The sequence below is a fragment of the Candoia aspera genome, chromosome 2, assembly GCF_035149785.1.
Source record: "Candoia aspera isolate rCanAsp1 chromosome 2, rCanAsp1.hap2, whole genome shotgun sequence".
Lineage (NCBI taxonomy): Eukaryota > Metazoa > Chordata > Lepidosauria > Squamata > Boidae > Candoia > Candoia aspera.
This window is the reverse complement of record NC_086154.1, coordinates 265,186,294-265,202,410: the sequence shown is the minus strand read 5'-3', so window position 1 is coordinate 265,202,410 and position 16,117 is coordinate 265,186,294. Positions and strand designations below refer to the sequence as shown.

The 16,117-nt window shown below is 55.8% G+C and overlaps 1 protein-coding gene across 4 annotated transcripts in view; it reads right to left on the bottom strand.

Annotated features, from left to right (window-relative positions):
* The window catches only part of UNC13B (unc-13 homolog B), a 174,302-nt gene that overhangs the window by 11,691 nt on the left and 146,494 nt on the right, over positions 1-16,117 (bottom strand). For all 4 annotated transcript variants that reach the window (XM_063295920.1, XM_063295917.1, XM_063295919.1 and 1 more), the window contains 9 exons: positions 14,299-14,388; positions 11,820-11,954; positions 11,220-11,353; positions 10,435-10,520; positions 9,696-9,822; positions 6,600-6,696; positions 4,680-4,823; positions 4,492-4,569; positions 3,456-3,533 (listed from right to left, as the gene is read on the bottom strand). In XM_063295920.1, coding sequence (XP_063151990.1) covers positions 3,456-3,533; positions 4,492-4,569; positions 4,680-4,823; positions 6,600-6,696; positions 9,696-9,822; positions 10,435-10,520; positions 11,220-11,353; positions 11,820-11,954; positions 14,299-14,388 — 969 coding nt within the window. The remainder of the gene's footprint in view (positions 1-3,455; positions 3,534-4,491; positions 4,570-4,679; positions 4,824-6,599; positions 6,697-9,695; positions 9,823-10,434; positions 10,521-11,219; positions 11,354-11,819; positions 11,955-14,298; positions 14,389-16,117) is intronic.

The window sequence follows — 16,117 nt, the reverse complement described above, 5'->3', positions numbered from 1 at the left end:
CAGCCTTGGGAGCAAGCCCTTCCTTCTGCCAGGGTTCCAGGGTGCATCGCTCGCAGGCACATTTAAACCCAGCATGCCCGTTAAGCAGCCATAGCTTTGGGAAATCTTTGCCACCACGTTCCTCGTGTATGAAAGGGACTTTGGTGCAAAGCCTGTCCATGAGAAAGGGAGCATAACAGTGCAGGCAAATTGACCAGTGGCCGTTCCTTAGTTCTAAGAGACTCCGATTGTAGGCAAGCCTTCCTCTTCCATCCATCTGCAGAGTCTTTATCTAGGCCCATACAAAATAAAACACATTTTGTGTCTTCGAGTCAGCCTTGACTCCTGGCAACTGCCTGGACAAGGCCCTGCAGTTTTTCTTGGCAGCATTTTCAGAAGCTTTTTGCCCTGGCCTTCTTCTTCCCAGGGCTGAGAGGGAGGGACTGGGCCCAGGGCACCCAGCTGGCTTTGTGCCTAAGGCAGGTCTAGAACTTAAAGGTTTCCCGGTTTCTAGTCCAGATCCTTAACCACTACCCCAAATGTACCTTCTTTTAATGTGTCTTATCCACATTGTATGAAATCTGGTCTCTTTCTCTTACTGACGAAAACCCATAGACCAGGTATGTACAGTCACCATATTGCTATCAGGGTTATGATGTAATTTTCATATATGTTCATTTGCTTCATTCCGGTATAAATGCATGTGTATCTGTGTCTGTGTTTGTATCTGTGCAAGCTGGAATATGCATGCATGAAAGATGGAGGACATGAAATCTGTTCAAAGGAGGCAGGGGGGCTTGTTCTGGAGGATGTCAGTTTCTGCAGCATCTGGGAAAAAACTCTGCCTGGGGACTTCTAGAAGCCTCTACACAGGATGGTTCTCAAAACAAAAGATGGTGCTTGTGTCAAGTGACAAAACCACGATTATCCAAATGGGTAGCCAGCTTAAGGGAAAGAGAAGACAGTGTGGCACCGATTGAAGCAAGTACTCGTAGCTCAGGGTTGAACTGTGGAGTCCTTGGTGCTCTCTGAGCCTGGTCGTTTTCTTGCAGATGTTTCATTGCCAGACTAGGCAACATCTTCAGTGCGAAGAGGGAGGGGGCTCTCAGTGGTTTGTCCAGCCTGTGTTGGTGGAGGGGTTGTTCTCTCTTTGGGAGTTCCTCAATGGGCCTGTTGTTTGCTGCTTGGTTGGTTGACTGAGTTAATAGTTCCTTGATTAGGGTATATTGTGCTGTTTGATGGTTCATTTGGTGTTAATCCTAGTGTTAATCTCTGCATATCTGGGTGTTGATTGCTGGCAAGGAGGTGTTCTGGTCTTAGGTCTAGGTGTTCTGGTTGACCCACAGTGTGGGTCAACACTGTGCAATCCCCCCACCCTGAAGAATCTAGAATTACAAGGCTCTGCAGGAAAAAGCCAACAGAGGAGAGGTAACCCAGTGGAGAAATGCTCTAGAGCTACCAACAGATGTATGTCGCAAGGCCTGCTCTCAGGCGCCCGGTGCTTTGCCGGCCACACACAGCTGCAGAGAAAGCTCCTGTTGCAGTCTACCCCACCCAAGACACCGTCTGCTGGATGAAATCCTTCTCTGCAAAGGAGAGACTTAAGGACACCCAAATACCATTTTGGAAGGCCCACCCCGATCTGCCTCCCTTTCACTCAGGATGGCTTTGCTTTGTTCATGGAGACCTCCGGAAGTGGGAGTGGAAAGGGAGCCCCAGAGAGCCCGGTTCACCCACTGAGCCCTTCCTCCACTCGCCAAATGACCCAAGGGGGAGAGACCATGCCCAGAGAGCATCGGGGCTTCCGGCTGTCAGCAATGCCTCCTGTAAGCACTTGGAATCCGAGATGGCCCAGTCACCCATGCTCCTGGTTTTGTTGCTGCCTGTGCTAGGCCAAAATGCTCAGGAGCAGCTAGTGGCAGGTCCTGCACAGACACCGCAGAGAAAGGGCGTGTAGGCAGCACTTCGCCAAATCGCCCTGCTGCAGGGGATGGGGACACCAACGTACTCGGCCAGGGAAGCAGAAGCTGTGGTTTGCTGCAACAGGCTCCTGCGCAGGGCAAAACGGAAATGCTCCTAAATCAAGTACTCTCTTCCCCAGAGAAGCCATGGGCATCAGCTACACTCAGGAGAGGCAGGGAGTTCCTGGGGGGGAGAACTGAAATATGCAAGCATCCCAAAATTCAGGGGGCCTAATGCCCCCCACTGTCTCCCCAAAGGGAACTGTTAGGGAAAGATAACCCATTTAAATTCGGCCTCCCCCCCTCCACCTTGGGACCGGTGGGAATTTCAGCCTGAGATGCTGAAGCCTTTGTGGGCTTTGAGCAGCCCCTCTGCACACACACACTTTGTCTCCGGGGCTTGGCAGCACTTGGCTTACCTTCCACCTCCCTCCCCTGAGCAGGGAATAACTGGCGTGCAAAGGCCTTCGAACAGGGCTGTGCAGGCTCTTCCGGCTACTGACCAGCCAGGGAACCTCTGGGGTGTCACAGACAGGCGAAGTCACCAGACCCACTGCAAAGCCTTCAGGCCTTTTGCTTGGGATCATGAGCGGAAAGCGGGGGACTGGAACGGGGCTTCCCCGCTGGGTCAGGGCACAACCCCCCTTCCTGCAGGCAGACGGGGCCAAACTCTACACTAACTGAGGTGCACGGAAGGAGCTGGAGAGGGGCCGGGGGGCATGCCCAAAATCAAATTCTCATCGCAGGAGACCCCTCACTTGCCCAGGGTTACTCAGTCTTGCACATCCACCCCACCCCCGCCTTCCATGCTTCTCCACAGGAGGTTGTAGCTGCTCCCGCCAAGCCCAGAACTGCCAAGGGAGGGGAGCAAATCACCCGCTGCTTCCCTGGAATGCTCCCCCACTGGGTCAAAAGCAAGAGAGCCCAAGAGGCCAGAGAGCCTCAGGATCCATCCCCGATGTGTCACCTCCTGCCTCCATCACCAGAAGCAAAGAGGGTTATTAGTTAGGCTGAACCTTCTGGCGCCAGGCGGCCTCCTTCAGCTCTCCTAGGGAAGGTCCTTCTCCAAAGGGGACAAAGGCAACAGGGACGGCCTCAGGGAAGGAGCAGCACGGCTCCAGCACGCACACCCGGGGAGCAGCAGGGGCAACACAGAGACTCAGGCCGGTGCCAGGAGTCCACCCGAGCCCACTGTGGCAGCCAGACTGGCTCCTGCAAGGACTTCTCCGCTTGTGGGCGTCATTTAGCTCAGCCCAGCGAGGCTTCGCCTCCCTCCCTCCCTTCCACCAGGAACAGAGCCCACCCAGCCTCTCCCACGGGACTCCCACCCATCTTCTGAAGGGTTCCATGCCACAAGGGAACCACTGCCAAGAGCCACATCTCCTGCAACCGACCTCAGCCACCATGGAAGGCCGTCTCTCCCACCCTCCAGTCAGAGGTGGCCCTTTTGGAGATGCCCTCAGAGAGGCCGGGGAAGCCGTGGGGAAGGAGCTCCTGTCCATCCTCAGCTCTCACCTCTTTGGCCCCCATGGCCTCAAACATCTTCTCCAGCTGCACTCTCAGTTGCTGGACGTTGTTCATCAGGACGCAGGGCTGAGGAAGGGAAGGGAAGAGTGGTCAAGCTTTCTGGGCCAACTCCAGGGGGACTCTGGCAGGGAGTCCTGCAGTTTAGGCACCCGACTTGCAAGCAGCCAACAGCTGCCCCTCCTTCCCCAATGCCATCTGGGGAAGTCAAGAAGCCCAACTGGTAAAGACGGGCCTGGATGGACAGAGGACCGAATGACCCACTTCTCCTTCCTTGGTCCCAGGGATGGATGGGGGAGCAGGAGAGACCTTCTGTCCAGCAGTTCTCGATCCAAACTGGATCCATTTACATAAGCCGTGCCCTGCTGGATCGGAGCCCTGGCCCATCTAGTCCAGCAGCCTGTCATCACAGTAGCCAACCAACTGCAGAAAGAAGCCCACGAGTCTCCAGCAGATACCTCCAGAGGCAGTCCCACCGCCATCAGGGCTAATCGCCACTGTTCCCCGGGACTTTGTGAATCAGGCCACCCTTGTTTGAGGCCAGCCAAGCTGGTAGCCAGCAGGTCTCATGACAGCAAATTCCAAAGTTGAATTACACATTGCGCAAAATAGTAATTCCTTTTGTCTATCCTGATTCTTCCAGGACTCCATTCCACTGGATGACCTCTAGTTTTAGTATTTTGGAAAGAGGAAAATAACTTCTCTTTCTCCATATCACACATAATTCTGTAAACCTCCATCACGTCCCCTCTCACTCACTTTCTTTCCTCCTAGGGAAGCTGCTCCAGACCATCATGGCTGTCTGCTGGGGAAAGGCTGAGCTGGTGACTTTGCTCCAGCAGAGAAGGACCTTGAGAAGCTGCCAGGAGAGCTTCGTCCTAATCACCTCTCTTTACAGCATCGGCTGCTGCTCGCCATACAGCTAGTGCCAAGGGCATTGTAGCCTCTGGCCAAACAGCAGCCTCTTCCCTGGACTTCTATCATCTGAACCGGTTGATGCCTGGGACAAGTCGGGCCAGGGACTCACCACCTTCTCCTTGGAGCAGTAGGTCTGGAAGCTCCTGGAGACGATGTCTGCATACTGCACCAGCACCTTCCCAATGGTCTACAAGGAGATCAGAGATGTTAACTCACCCTCTTCTGGAGCAGCACGGCGGACCATCCCAGCCCTGAGGATAGCATCTTGGCAAAGGCCAACAGGGAAAAAAATGGTACCTTGGCAAAACGCCGCATGTAGCAAGCAACGATGGCTGGATCAGGGCATTCCAGCTTCTTGATGATTTCAAAACTCTGATTCAGCTGGGTGAAGATATCAACCACCGAGCAGGAGAAGAGGGCGTGCTCAGATGTTTGCTGAAACTAAACCCAAAATAGAGAGTAATCACATTCTGGAAGAATCTACACAACACACTGAACTGGATTAGCACTCTGTCTAAATGCTGGGTTCACACAACAAACCAGCAGAACACCCCACCAGGTTTCAGGCTACTCAAGCTTCACCAGGAGGACAAATGGGAAGTTTGCAAGCTGGTTAAGTGTGCCATGAGAATCAGTCCCCAAGCTCTATCCAGGAATAGGCCTGAACGCAAAAAAGTGTGCTTAAAGAAGAGATGGCTGGAGTGCCGCTGGAGGACTTCAAGGAGTGAACCTGATGGAGCGTGAGCTAGAGTCACTTGTAAGGGTGGCAGAATGTCAGTATTTCTCCACCCTCATTGCATATGTGGAAGCCACCCACAGCCCTGACTAAGGTGACCCAGACTCTCCTGGGTGAAGTGGAGCTGGAAGTTCATCTGCAGGGTCACTGTGAGGAACACTCTAGGCATCAAGTCACTCAGATCTGCTCCAAGTTGGACTTCAGACTCGAGGCAGGTCCCATGGAGGTGACTGAGGCTCAGTCTGGCTTGGTTATCTGGGAAGAGTTTGATACTGACTCCTGAGGAAGCGGACAGGGTTTGCAAAGCTGTGAGCTTGGCGGCTGTGGGTGAAATCCATGTCCTTCCTAGTTGGCTAAGGCCTCCTAAGTTGTGATGCCTGGGGCGGGGGAGGGGGGTGTTCAGGCACTAGTGAATGTATCCTTAAGAGAGAGGGTGGTCCCATCAACACTTAAGGAGGCAGTGATCTGCCCCCTCCTCAAGAATCCATTACTAGACCCAACTGTTCTGGACAACTTTCAACTTTTTTTTCAGGGAAGGTTCTTGAGGTGTCCACACCACAACTGCAGAGAATTTTGGAGGAAGCAGATTATCTGGACCCCCTTCAGTCAGGTTTCAGGACAGAGTGTGGGATTAAAATGGCATTGACCACCTATGTGGATGACTTGTGAGAGTGGGATGGGGTCCATCCTGGCTCTCCTTGACGTCTTAGCAGCCTTTGATGCCATCAATTATGGTATCCTTCTGGGCTGGCTTTGGGGCTTGGAAGCAGGGGGCACAGTGTTAACGCTGGCTCTCCTCCTGTCTCTGGGGTTGGTTCCAGTTGGTGTTGATCAGGGGGAGAGGCATAGCCCAGAGCCCCTGTTTTGTGGGGTGCCTCAGGGCTCTCAACTCTATGTGAAGCTCCTGGGTGAGGTCCCAGGTTGCAAAATCCAGGTCAGTTGGGGCTCAGCACAGCTGGGTAGGATCGGAAACACGCACCCTTCTCCAAGGAGTGTATGTCCTCGGCCCAGCAACCATTCTCATGAGAATTTGGATCCTAATTCCACCCACTCCTTTTCTCTTTATTCATGCACCAGGTGCAATCCAGCTGCTGCCACCCTCACTGGACTCTGAGTGCCAGGTTACTAGAGCAGAAGAACCTGGACCAAGGAGGACTGAACATTATGGTCAAGGCTTCTCTGCAGGGCAAACTGAGAGGAGAACCAGGGGCTGTCCTGCTCCCCAGCTTGTTTATTGTGCAGACAATCAGGGGTGTGTGGGTGTGACCAGGATGACACACCTGGACTGCCCTCCCCACAGGCCACGTCTTCTAGGCTGGGAAAGGGTGTGTGCCAGGTTCCTGGAGCTGGAGAAAGACATTTCGCAGCTACAGCAACAGCAACTCATTTTTGCCTGGGACTGAGCAGTGCTCACCCATCCTGGGGGCTGCTTGACCCAAGGAGGGGCTCTTTCTCCCAGGCACAGTGGGCCCTTCACCTACCCCATCCTTCTTGTCTCGCTCCAGAGCTCCGTGCAAGAATTCCAGGGATACATCTTCATTCTCATCCAGCCACTGCATCACAAATGGCTCAAACCACCTACAGTTAGGATGGGAAATCAGCATTATCTGTTCCACGCTCCTGTTGACTGTTGTGCGACCTTCTAAGCAGCTGAGAGGCCTTTCCAAGGAACCAGCAAAAAAAAACCCAGCAAAAAAGGTGGACCCCAAGCCCCCTCTGCCAATTGACACTCCATCCCAGCCGCTTCTTCCAGGGGCTTTCCTCCTGTCCTCATTCGTTTTTCAGCAGGAGCCCTGTTTTGTTTAGCCTAGTCAAACTATATTCCCTTCCCTCCCATCCCAAGGGCCCCTGCACCTGCACCTGCACCAGCTTCCCCTTCCTGCTCCAGCTGGTGGACCCCTGAGCTTGGTGGCTCCCTTTCCCCTTCCCCGGCCCTTGTCTTTCCCTGGCATGCGCATCGTAACACCTCACTACCTTCCTTCTGGCCTCCCATACTGGACAGCTGACCGGACGTGGCCACCCCAGAAAAGCAAAGGAAACCCACAGATGGGACGATGGGCCTCTGCTCACCTCTTTCATCTCTCGCCTTGGCCTTGGCCCTCTGCAGGCAGAGAAATGACTGGTTTTTTAAAAAGTTTTCTTTCACAGCTCCTGGGCTAAGTAAGTGAAAGGAAACCTCCAATGCTCTTGGAGGAAATGGCATGGCCCGTCACAGTCTCCTGTCTCCCCGGCATTGCTGTCGCCGACTGGCCCCCAGCTGCAGTGGGCCTGCCAAGAGTACGAGGGCAGAAACGGCCCAGCTGCAGCCCTCCCTGCCACTCACCCACATTTGCCCAAAGGCAGTTCCTTCCCGGGGGACCTGCTTCTGCCTTTGTCCCCCAGAGGGCAGGATGGCAGGTGGAGAGGGCAGAGCAGCCCCCTCACCTTCTGGGCCCTCCGCCTGGCCAGCGCATCTCATCTGCCGGCCTGCAGAGCCAAGGGCGGCCTTTCAGGGAGCGCCACCACAGCAAAGCGCTTGCAAATGAGGGAACGGGTCGGTAAAGTACAACACAGCCTGCGAGTATCACAGCTGATTACGGGCTTCTTGGAGCAGCGGCAGCGGCAGCGGCAGCCAAGTTCATACTAGCGGTGCTAATTATGGGCTGCCTAAACGCGCAAAGGCGACAAAGAGGAAGGCGAGAGACACTGCTCTGGGATGCCTGAAATAGCCCTCTGTGAGGCGCCTGTCGGAAGGGAGAGCTTCTGGGGCCCTAGAACAGGAGAGGACTGGACACGGGCAGCGGCACACACCCGGGCTGCCTTCGTTGCTGCTTGAAAAGCCACCTCCTCAATCATTAGACTGGTATTCTGTTGGTCTTACATTCCACATTATGTGTCTTAATTATATCATGAACAATTACGCCCTTCTGAGGAGCCAAAGGCGGCCTGGCGGAGGCCTTCCCTGAAGGTCGGCCCCCTGGATGGCCGAAAATCTCCCCCTTAGGAAACAGTCCTCCGGCCCAAGGCCTGGCTGGCACGGGCAAGGGTCACCGCGAGGGAGGAGGCTGGGCCAGTTCCTCGGCCACTGGCAGTCATGGCCCAGGGCCGTCACCCCGTTGCTCTAGCAGGTCCCCCTGAAAATCCGGGCTCCGTCTGCCTGTTCAGACCAGGGTGCTGAAGGAAAGCGGCTCTTCCCTTAGAACCCCCTCCTTGTTTTCTAACCAGCTGGAGCCTCCCAGGAGCGCGAGGCAAGGTAAATGGATCCTCAGACCCTGAGGCGATTTATCTCATTTGCTGACATTTGGCGGGGTAGAAGCAGTAAAGTAAATTCCAGTATTTTCGGTATTCAATGACACCGCAAACACTGAGCGGCGTTAATGACTCGGCACCCATCCGGATAGGCACCCGATTCAACGTCCTGGGGCAGGAGGCAGGCAAGGCGGGGGCCGCAGGGGGCAGAAGCGCCCCGAGATGCTCCCCAGGCCCAGCCCTCAGCCAGTTGACAGCACCCAGGCAGAAGCGCAGCGGCAATGGGGGTCGGCTGCATCAGCACCAAGCGCAGAGCCCGCTTGGTGATGCCTAAAGCTTGTACCCCTTTCTGTCTGCAGACGGCGGCCTGGTCAACAGTCCAGTTTGCCACACAGCCAAGGCAAAGCAATGGAGTGGAGAGAATTAAATCAAACTTCTCGCCTGAGTCCAAGCGACTGCAACCCTGCCCTGACTTTGCAAGAGGGCGTGTGAGCAGCCAGATCGTGCTATACAATTATTTCTTATAAACACGATTAAAACACCTTTTGCACTCAGAATGTGAATACATGTTTATTATTTTATTTATTTATGAAACCTATTATACTGAGGACTTTCTCACCAGTTTACAATAAAAAACTAAACTTGGGGATATTTAAACCAGTTCAAAAGTCTATTTTAAAAGGCTTCTTTTTAGACCTTTCCAAAGACTAATGAAGACCAGCTCCCCCCAATGGGTCCTGGGCAGGGGCTGGACTAGAAGACCTCCAAGGTCCCTTCCAGCCCTATGATCCTGGTTCTACAAACGATGCCAGGGTGCATTCCAGAGACCCCAAGCAGCTCCTGAGAAGACTCAGCCCCAGGAGAGCAGATATCCATCCAGGTGTAGGTGAGCATCCCTGGGCGATCTCAGAGAGAAAGAGGCCTTCTTTCTTTCAAGTTGTTTGTCCACAAGCTCGAAGGGGCCTTAATGTTCCTAGCCAGCACTAAGGTGTCACGAGACTCCCAAATTCTCTGCTGACCCCCAAAGGGGTACCCGGAAGCATTTGCCTCCATCCAGGAAGTCCTAAAGCCCTCCCAACTGCCCCCCTGCTCCTTCTGGGAAAGAGGGAGCCCGTGCAGGCCACTCACCACTTCCCCAGCACCTCCATCTTGCCTGGGTTCAGTTCTCCTCCTCACAAACCCTCACCAAGGGAGCCCCACAAAACAGGCCTGGCCTCCCCAGCTTGCCAACTGCCCCAGATTTCCTGATGCACCTGCAGACCTAGGCAAGAGACTGTGTTCCCCTCTCAGAAAGCAGCTAAAGAAGAACCCGGGGAGGTATCGAGAGGGGTGTGGGGCAAGAAACTTACGCTGGGTACTCAGGCACAATCCCCTGGAAGGCCTGCAGACTGCAGATGTACTCATTGTGAAGCCACTTCACTTTGAAGTGCAAATTCATGTAGTCCGCACTCCTGCACAGCCGGTGTTTCTCGTGCTCTGTAGGAAAGGCGGGGTGGGGGGTGGAGAGCACGGCCAGGCTGTCAGATGGGCAGTGCCACGGCATCTTCCGAGAGAGCCACCAGGCAGAAGGTCCAGCGTGTGACCCACGTCCAAACCTGTGAACCCCCTGCCACTCCAGAGGGGAGAAGGAAAAACAGGGCCTCCGATTTTGCAGTTCAGCAGGCCAAGCAGAGAGGAAAAGTCTCTGGTGCCATGGTGGGCAGTGAAGGAGAGCAGGTCTTTCTGGCCCACCAGCTCCTCAGAGGGGACAGCCCCCAGCAATTCCCTAGGAGGGGGATCCAACAGAGAGCCTGGGGCAGCCCCAGCTGGACGCGTCCTCCTCCCCCCCCCACTCCCCCCCCCAGGGAAGCCCCTGGCCGAAAGCAAGCAGCTTCCCCACCAACCAGGCTCCCGAAAGAAGTGCAGATTTCCTTGTTTTCACTGAGAAAAATGTCTGTCCTTGTTACTTCAATTGCCTTACTTCAATTGCCTTAACGCCTCCATCTCCAGTGCCGGGCAAAGGCCAAGGGTTTCCTACCAGGCCACAGTTATGGGCTCCCCCACAAAGCGTGTCCTTGCAGCCAGTGAGCGAGGGAAAACCTGACTCACCTTCCATGGCGTATTTCATATCCTGCGCAAAGAGATTCCACATGACTTCAGCACTTATCTTTCCGACTGCGAGTTCTTGTGGAAACCTACATCAGAAGTGGAAGGAGGCATTAAAGACAAGGCAGGGAATTTGCCCGGTGCCCCTCAATTGGGGGGGAATGTCCTCGCAATGCCCCATGCGCAGGGGAAGCTAAGAGCTGCTGTTGGCCAGAGGGAAATCCGCAGGGGTGGCGCCTGCTCAGAGAGATCCGCACCAGCCGAAAGACGGCTGCCGAGCTGCCAGACGTTCTCCGAAGCAGGCAGGCCCACCCAGCCTCCTCTAGGATGCCACAGCTGCTGATGCTTTCCGGCCACCTCCAACGATGTGACAGGGCATCAGCGGAGGGGAAGCGTTGTCTCTCTGGGACTGTTCCCGGGGTGACCCTTTCTGGCCGCCCCCCCCTTCCTGGCCGGACAGCAGCCGCTTCCATCACGTGCCCGCGGTCCTGCTTCCCCACTGTGGTGGACGCATGCAGCCCCCCAGCCCTGGGGACCTCAGGCTCCAAGTATATGCAGGCAGGGAAGGGGCACCCGGACGAGGAACCGCTCTCACCCCTCTCCTGGGAGCGCTCTGCCCTCAGGGCACTAACAGCCAAGTGTGTGATGGGAACGCCGCCATCTCAACTACAAAGCTACTGTTCCACGAGACAGACAGACACAGACGGACAACAGAAACGCCCTGCAGAAGAACACCACGGAAGCAGAGCTCCAGCCGGCCGTTTTCGCCAAGGGAGAGCTTCTCTTACTGGTTGAGGACGGGAGTGTAGGAGTTTTTGTCTTCTTCCACGATGGAGACGATTAGGGTGATGAGTTTGGGCCAGAAGTCCAGGTTCCTGATGCTGGGGCCTTGTTCCTCGGCAGGCATGCCCGGGGCTTTGTTCTGGGGGCAAAAGCGACCTTCAGATGGAGGGCGCTGCCCCTCTTCTCCTGTCCCTGCAGAAGCCCCCATTTCGTGCCCCCCCCCGCATCCTCTCCCCTCACCGGCTGCGGCTGAGAGCATCTGCTGAGGCTGTTGAGGCGGTGGGGGACGAGGCGCACCTCCTCCGTGCTGCACTGCTGCAGAAGGCAGCCCCTCCCTCCACCCCTGCCTCCTTTGCAGATCCCTCTTTGGGTCTCTCCATTCAGGACAACCCTTCCCCAGTTAAAGTTTTCTTTTATTTTTGAGAGTAAACCACACTATGCCGGGATTAATGAGAAACGGTCATTCTTGTGACGAGATACTGCTGTATTATACAGAAAAAAAGGATCCCCCTCTCCTAGCTATGGGGCTCGGGTGGGGGTTAGACTCCCCTCAAGGCAGCCTGGCTTGCCCATCTGCCCCAACACACACACACACACTCACGTACCGGGTCTGCCTGATAGTCTCGGCCATACAGCTCGTGGCAGTTGTTGAAGATGTACTCATAGGTGGAGTTGAGACAGGCCTTGACGCAGCCCTTGACCACCTGGCTGGCGCGAGGGGGGCTCTGCAGCTCCTGGACCTGGGGGAGATGGCCGGAAAGGAGGTGAGGAGACCCCACAAGCGAGGGGCTGGGTTCCAGTCTCCATTCAGCCGCCAGGCTTCTGGCCTCTCTTCTCTCAGGAGTCCAGAAGAGGGTTGGCAGCCCTGCTGCTCAAGACACCCTGGGACACTCCAGACCCCGTTTCATGGTTTGGTTTGGACCAAAGTTTCCCAGAAGAGCTTGGGCCCACATGGAGCCACCTCTAAGGAGAACTGAGAGCTCCCTCTTGGCCACGTCCCTGATGCGAAGTCCAGACCAGAGAAGACATAAGGAAGTTACTCCCAGAGGCTGCTTCAGGCCTGATTCCAGGAACTGGGGCAGAGAGCAACTTCTTGCAGTGAATCCCCCATTGCCACAAATGGTTGGTTCCATTCTAGGTGCTTTCAGCTCTTGAAGGGCCATTGTCATGTCCTAGAAAAGTCTTCTCCAGCCTGAACCTCCTCCAGATGGGTGGTAGTATCATGGAGTCCCCCACAAGGTTGGAAAGGACCTTGGAGGTCTCCTAGTACATTTCCCGGTACTTCTCCAGCCAGCACAGCCAGCTCCCTGTGAGGGCATCAGGATGTGGGACACTGCCTTAACAGGGGTCTCCCACTCCAAAGACGTGGCTGCAGTGCAGCCCTCCACCACAGTGATGGTTCTCGCCTTCCCTTGGTCTTTGGGAAGGAAAAGTCCTTCGCCCACTCCCCACCGTGGGATGGCCTGGTCTGGCTCTGCCAACCAAGGTCTTTGGACTGAACCCATCTGGGGGAGCTTTTCACAGTCCTTCCGGGGTGATTTTAGGGAAGCAGGATGCTGAAGAGAAAGACTGCCGTGGGGGTCGTGTTAAATGCTGTAAACTGCCCAGAGTTCCTCCATTCGGAGGAGATGGGTGGTGACAAATTTGATGAATAAATAAATCCAGATGCCTGACCTACAAAGCCAACTTGACAGCTTGGGGGTGGATGTCCTCGGAGCAAACAAGGCTCATTGTTTAGGGCACATTCAGCCTCCTGCCCCTTCCTGACAGAGGAACTTGAATGGTTTGGGCTGCCAGAAATCATTTCACAGACTTCCTATTAAGCCAAGAGGGACAAATGCAAATTTCACGCACAATCAACCGCCTCTGCCGTGAAGAGCCAGTGCCTCCGTCGCGTAAGACGAACTGCCTGGTTCCGATTTTCACTCTGCCTCAGAGGTGCTCCCTCCCTATGAGAGTTCCACTAACTGGGAAGCAAACGTTTGGCGACCTGCCACTGCCACAGGCAATCTCATCACCCAACCGTCAGTGAACAGACGCAGGCGGGCCACAACCACCGAGGAACCGGCTGGGTGACCCTGGGCCAGTCGCGCGCTCAGCCCAGCCCACTTCGCAGGGTTGTGGGGAAAGGAGTGTTAGGTATGTTCGCTGCCTTGAGTTATTCATAAAAATAATAATAAAGGCGGGATAATAAACAGACAGACAGACAAACAAATTAATTAATTTGCAGAGTTCTTGGATCTGGACTGGAAGGAAAGCCCAGTGACGCGTAGCTGGAGAGGGAGGATTAGACTAAATCTAAGCAAGGCCCCGCTTCCTTCTGAGGGTTTTCCCCTTCTGTTAAGGGTTAGGCAGGGTGGGTGAGGGGATCCCCTATTAGAGCTGGACAGAGCCCACAGAAATTGGGTCTCTCCATAAATGAAGGAGGAACAGCAAGTAAGACTGGACCGAAATAAGGGGGATCTCGGTGCAGGAATGAAGGGGAAGAGGACCAAAGAAAGAACGTTCTCATGTGCTTGAAGAAGAGCCTGACACCCCAACATTGAAGTCACCGCTGCTGAAGAGGGATTGATGAGAGGGAATACTGGTTTCCCACATACCCCCCAATACCGTGCACACCACGGGTGGCTGCTTTGCTAGAGCATCCGGAATGGCCAGGGCAGCACCTGAACTTTTCAAAGCATGTGTGGGGGTGGGTGGCTTGGTGGCTGGTGCACCCACATCCACCCCCACACCAGCAGAAGGCTCGTCAGAAACCTGGGCTTGGGATTCCTGCCCACTTCCAGGCCTCGGGGTCGGCCCTCACCGCTGGCCCTCTGGCAGCAGCCCTTCCTCGCGTGACTGGCTGGGTGGCAGGAACTGGGTGGGCGAGAGGGGCAAACCAGCCATGGCAGAAAGAAATTGTGGGTGAGGTCCAGGAGGAGGCCTCCCACAGGCCAGACCCTCCACCGGGCAGAAGCTGCAAAGTCAGGAGATCCCTCCCTGCCCCCCTCCAAGCTTTTGAAGTCCTGCAAAGCACCTGCTGTCTTGCGGGGGCTTAACCACAAAGGCCGGGAGCCCTGGGAACCCAAAGGATCATCCTACCTTCATTCGGAAAAAGGTTATGCTGGTCAGCAGGTCCACGGTAGACTTGAGGTCCTGCAGGCGCTCACGGCTGCTGGCGGGAAAGTTGTTCTGTTGGCAGGAACACACAGGTACTTTTCAAGGGCGAGGGACCCACGTGAGGACCCCACGTGCTCTGCTCTGTGGGAGACTGAGGCTGCGGCGGAAGGGCGGCCGGGTCCCAGGAGAAGCCTGTGGTCGGAAAGGCTCAGGGAGGGCTTTCTGGCTCAAGGGGAAGGGCGCTTTTGCAAGTCACCCCAGCAGTCCCATGTTTGCTCTTGAGACCCCTCCCTTTCCTCCTGGAGCCTATAAAGCTGCTCTGGGGGCGCCCCACAAAGCAGCCTGCACTGATTTTAACTTTCCCATGGCGAGTCAGGCCTCTTCTCCTCTATCGGTGCACCCACACACACCTTTGATCCTTTGGCCACCCCAGAGTTACGTGTCATGAGTGCCGTTGAGCTGAAGACATCAGCGCAATGGCACACATGACAATAGCAAGGAAACAGGGGAAGGGGCTCAAGATAAGTAGCCATCAACTCACAAAGACTGAAGGACAAGAAACAATGGCTAAACGGATCGCGAGGCACACCCAAGCTGTTAGCGCTAATGCAACGGAGATCGCCCAGCTGACAGCAATCACCGGAGGAATAGAGAAACCGATGATGGGCGATCCCGGAACGCCAGCGGGGCCTCGCAACCCCTCACCTACCGGCAGGACAACGTGTTGGACAAAGGGGGGTGACGTAACCGCGAGTGAGGGGGCGCTGACCGGCGCGGGGTATTTAAACCCCGCACCGGCGCGCTCCTGTCACTCTCAGCTTTTTTCCTATACTGTACCTACACTGTGAATAAATCAGAGCCTGTTCCATAGAACCAGTGTCTGAGAATTATTCAGAGGTTGGCAGCGCATGACATAAAGCTGAGAGTCATAAACTCAGCCTCGCCGAGCCCCACCGGACGACAACGAGCCGCAGGAGGAGTAGACGGCGAGAAGACCAGGAAGATGAGGCCGGCGCGACGCGGACAAGGGGGGCGAGCCGCGCGGCAAGAAGCAGAGGAGGACCGACCGAGGCCAGAGGCACCGCGGACTCCCGGAGCCATGGACGCCCACCCGACCCAACCCGAGCCTCAGCTCCAACCCCAAGGGGAGATGGCGATGGAGGCAACCCGACCACGGGAGGGAGCAACATACCTTCCGAAACCAGCGGAGAACCCCGCGCCCCACATCGCACCCCAGCAACGGGCGTGGAGCGACAGCCCAACGGCGGTAAGCACGGAGGACGATGGAGACACCCAGCAGACAGCGGAGGAAGCGGACCAACGGCCGAGAGAGACTGAACCCCACCGGCAACCCACCCCCGCCGACACACCGACAGAACCGGCCCCAGCGGCGGCGCGGACCGTGGACGAGGAAGCACGAGCTGGTCTCGTGGCCATGCAGACCCAACTGGAGGAACTCCGGACCATGCTTCAGTCGCTCATGCCCCCCGCGCCGCCCAACGACGTCCCTGCACAGGTCCGCACCCCGAGCGAAGCGCCGAACCCCCACGGGCCAAATGAAGGTCAACAGACGGCCCAGGCGGACGACACCACAGGCCGGGAAGCGAGAGGAAGGGCCGCACAAAATGCCCGGGCCCCAAAGGACTTCCCCATCTTCTTTGATGGGAACCCCGCGAAACTGTCGTTCTTTATCACGAACGCCAGGGAGTTCATGGGGAGGCACAGACACTCCTACGACTCCGAAGCGGACAAAATCGCTGCCGTGGCGATCAAATTACAAGACCGGGCGGCAGACTGGTAC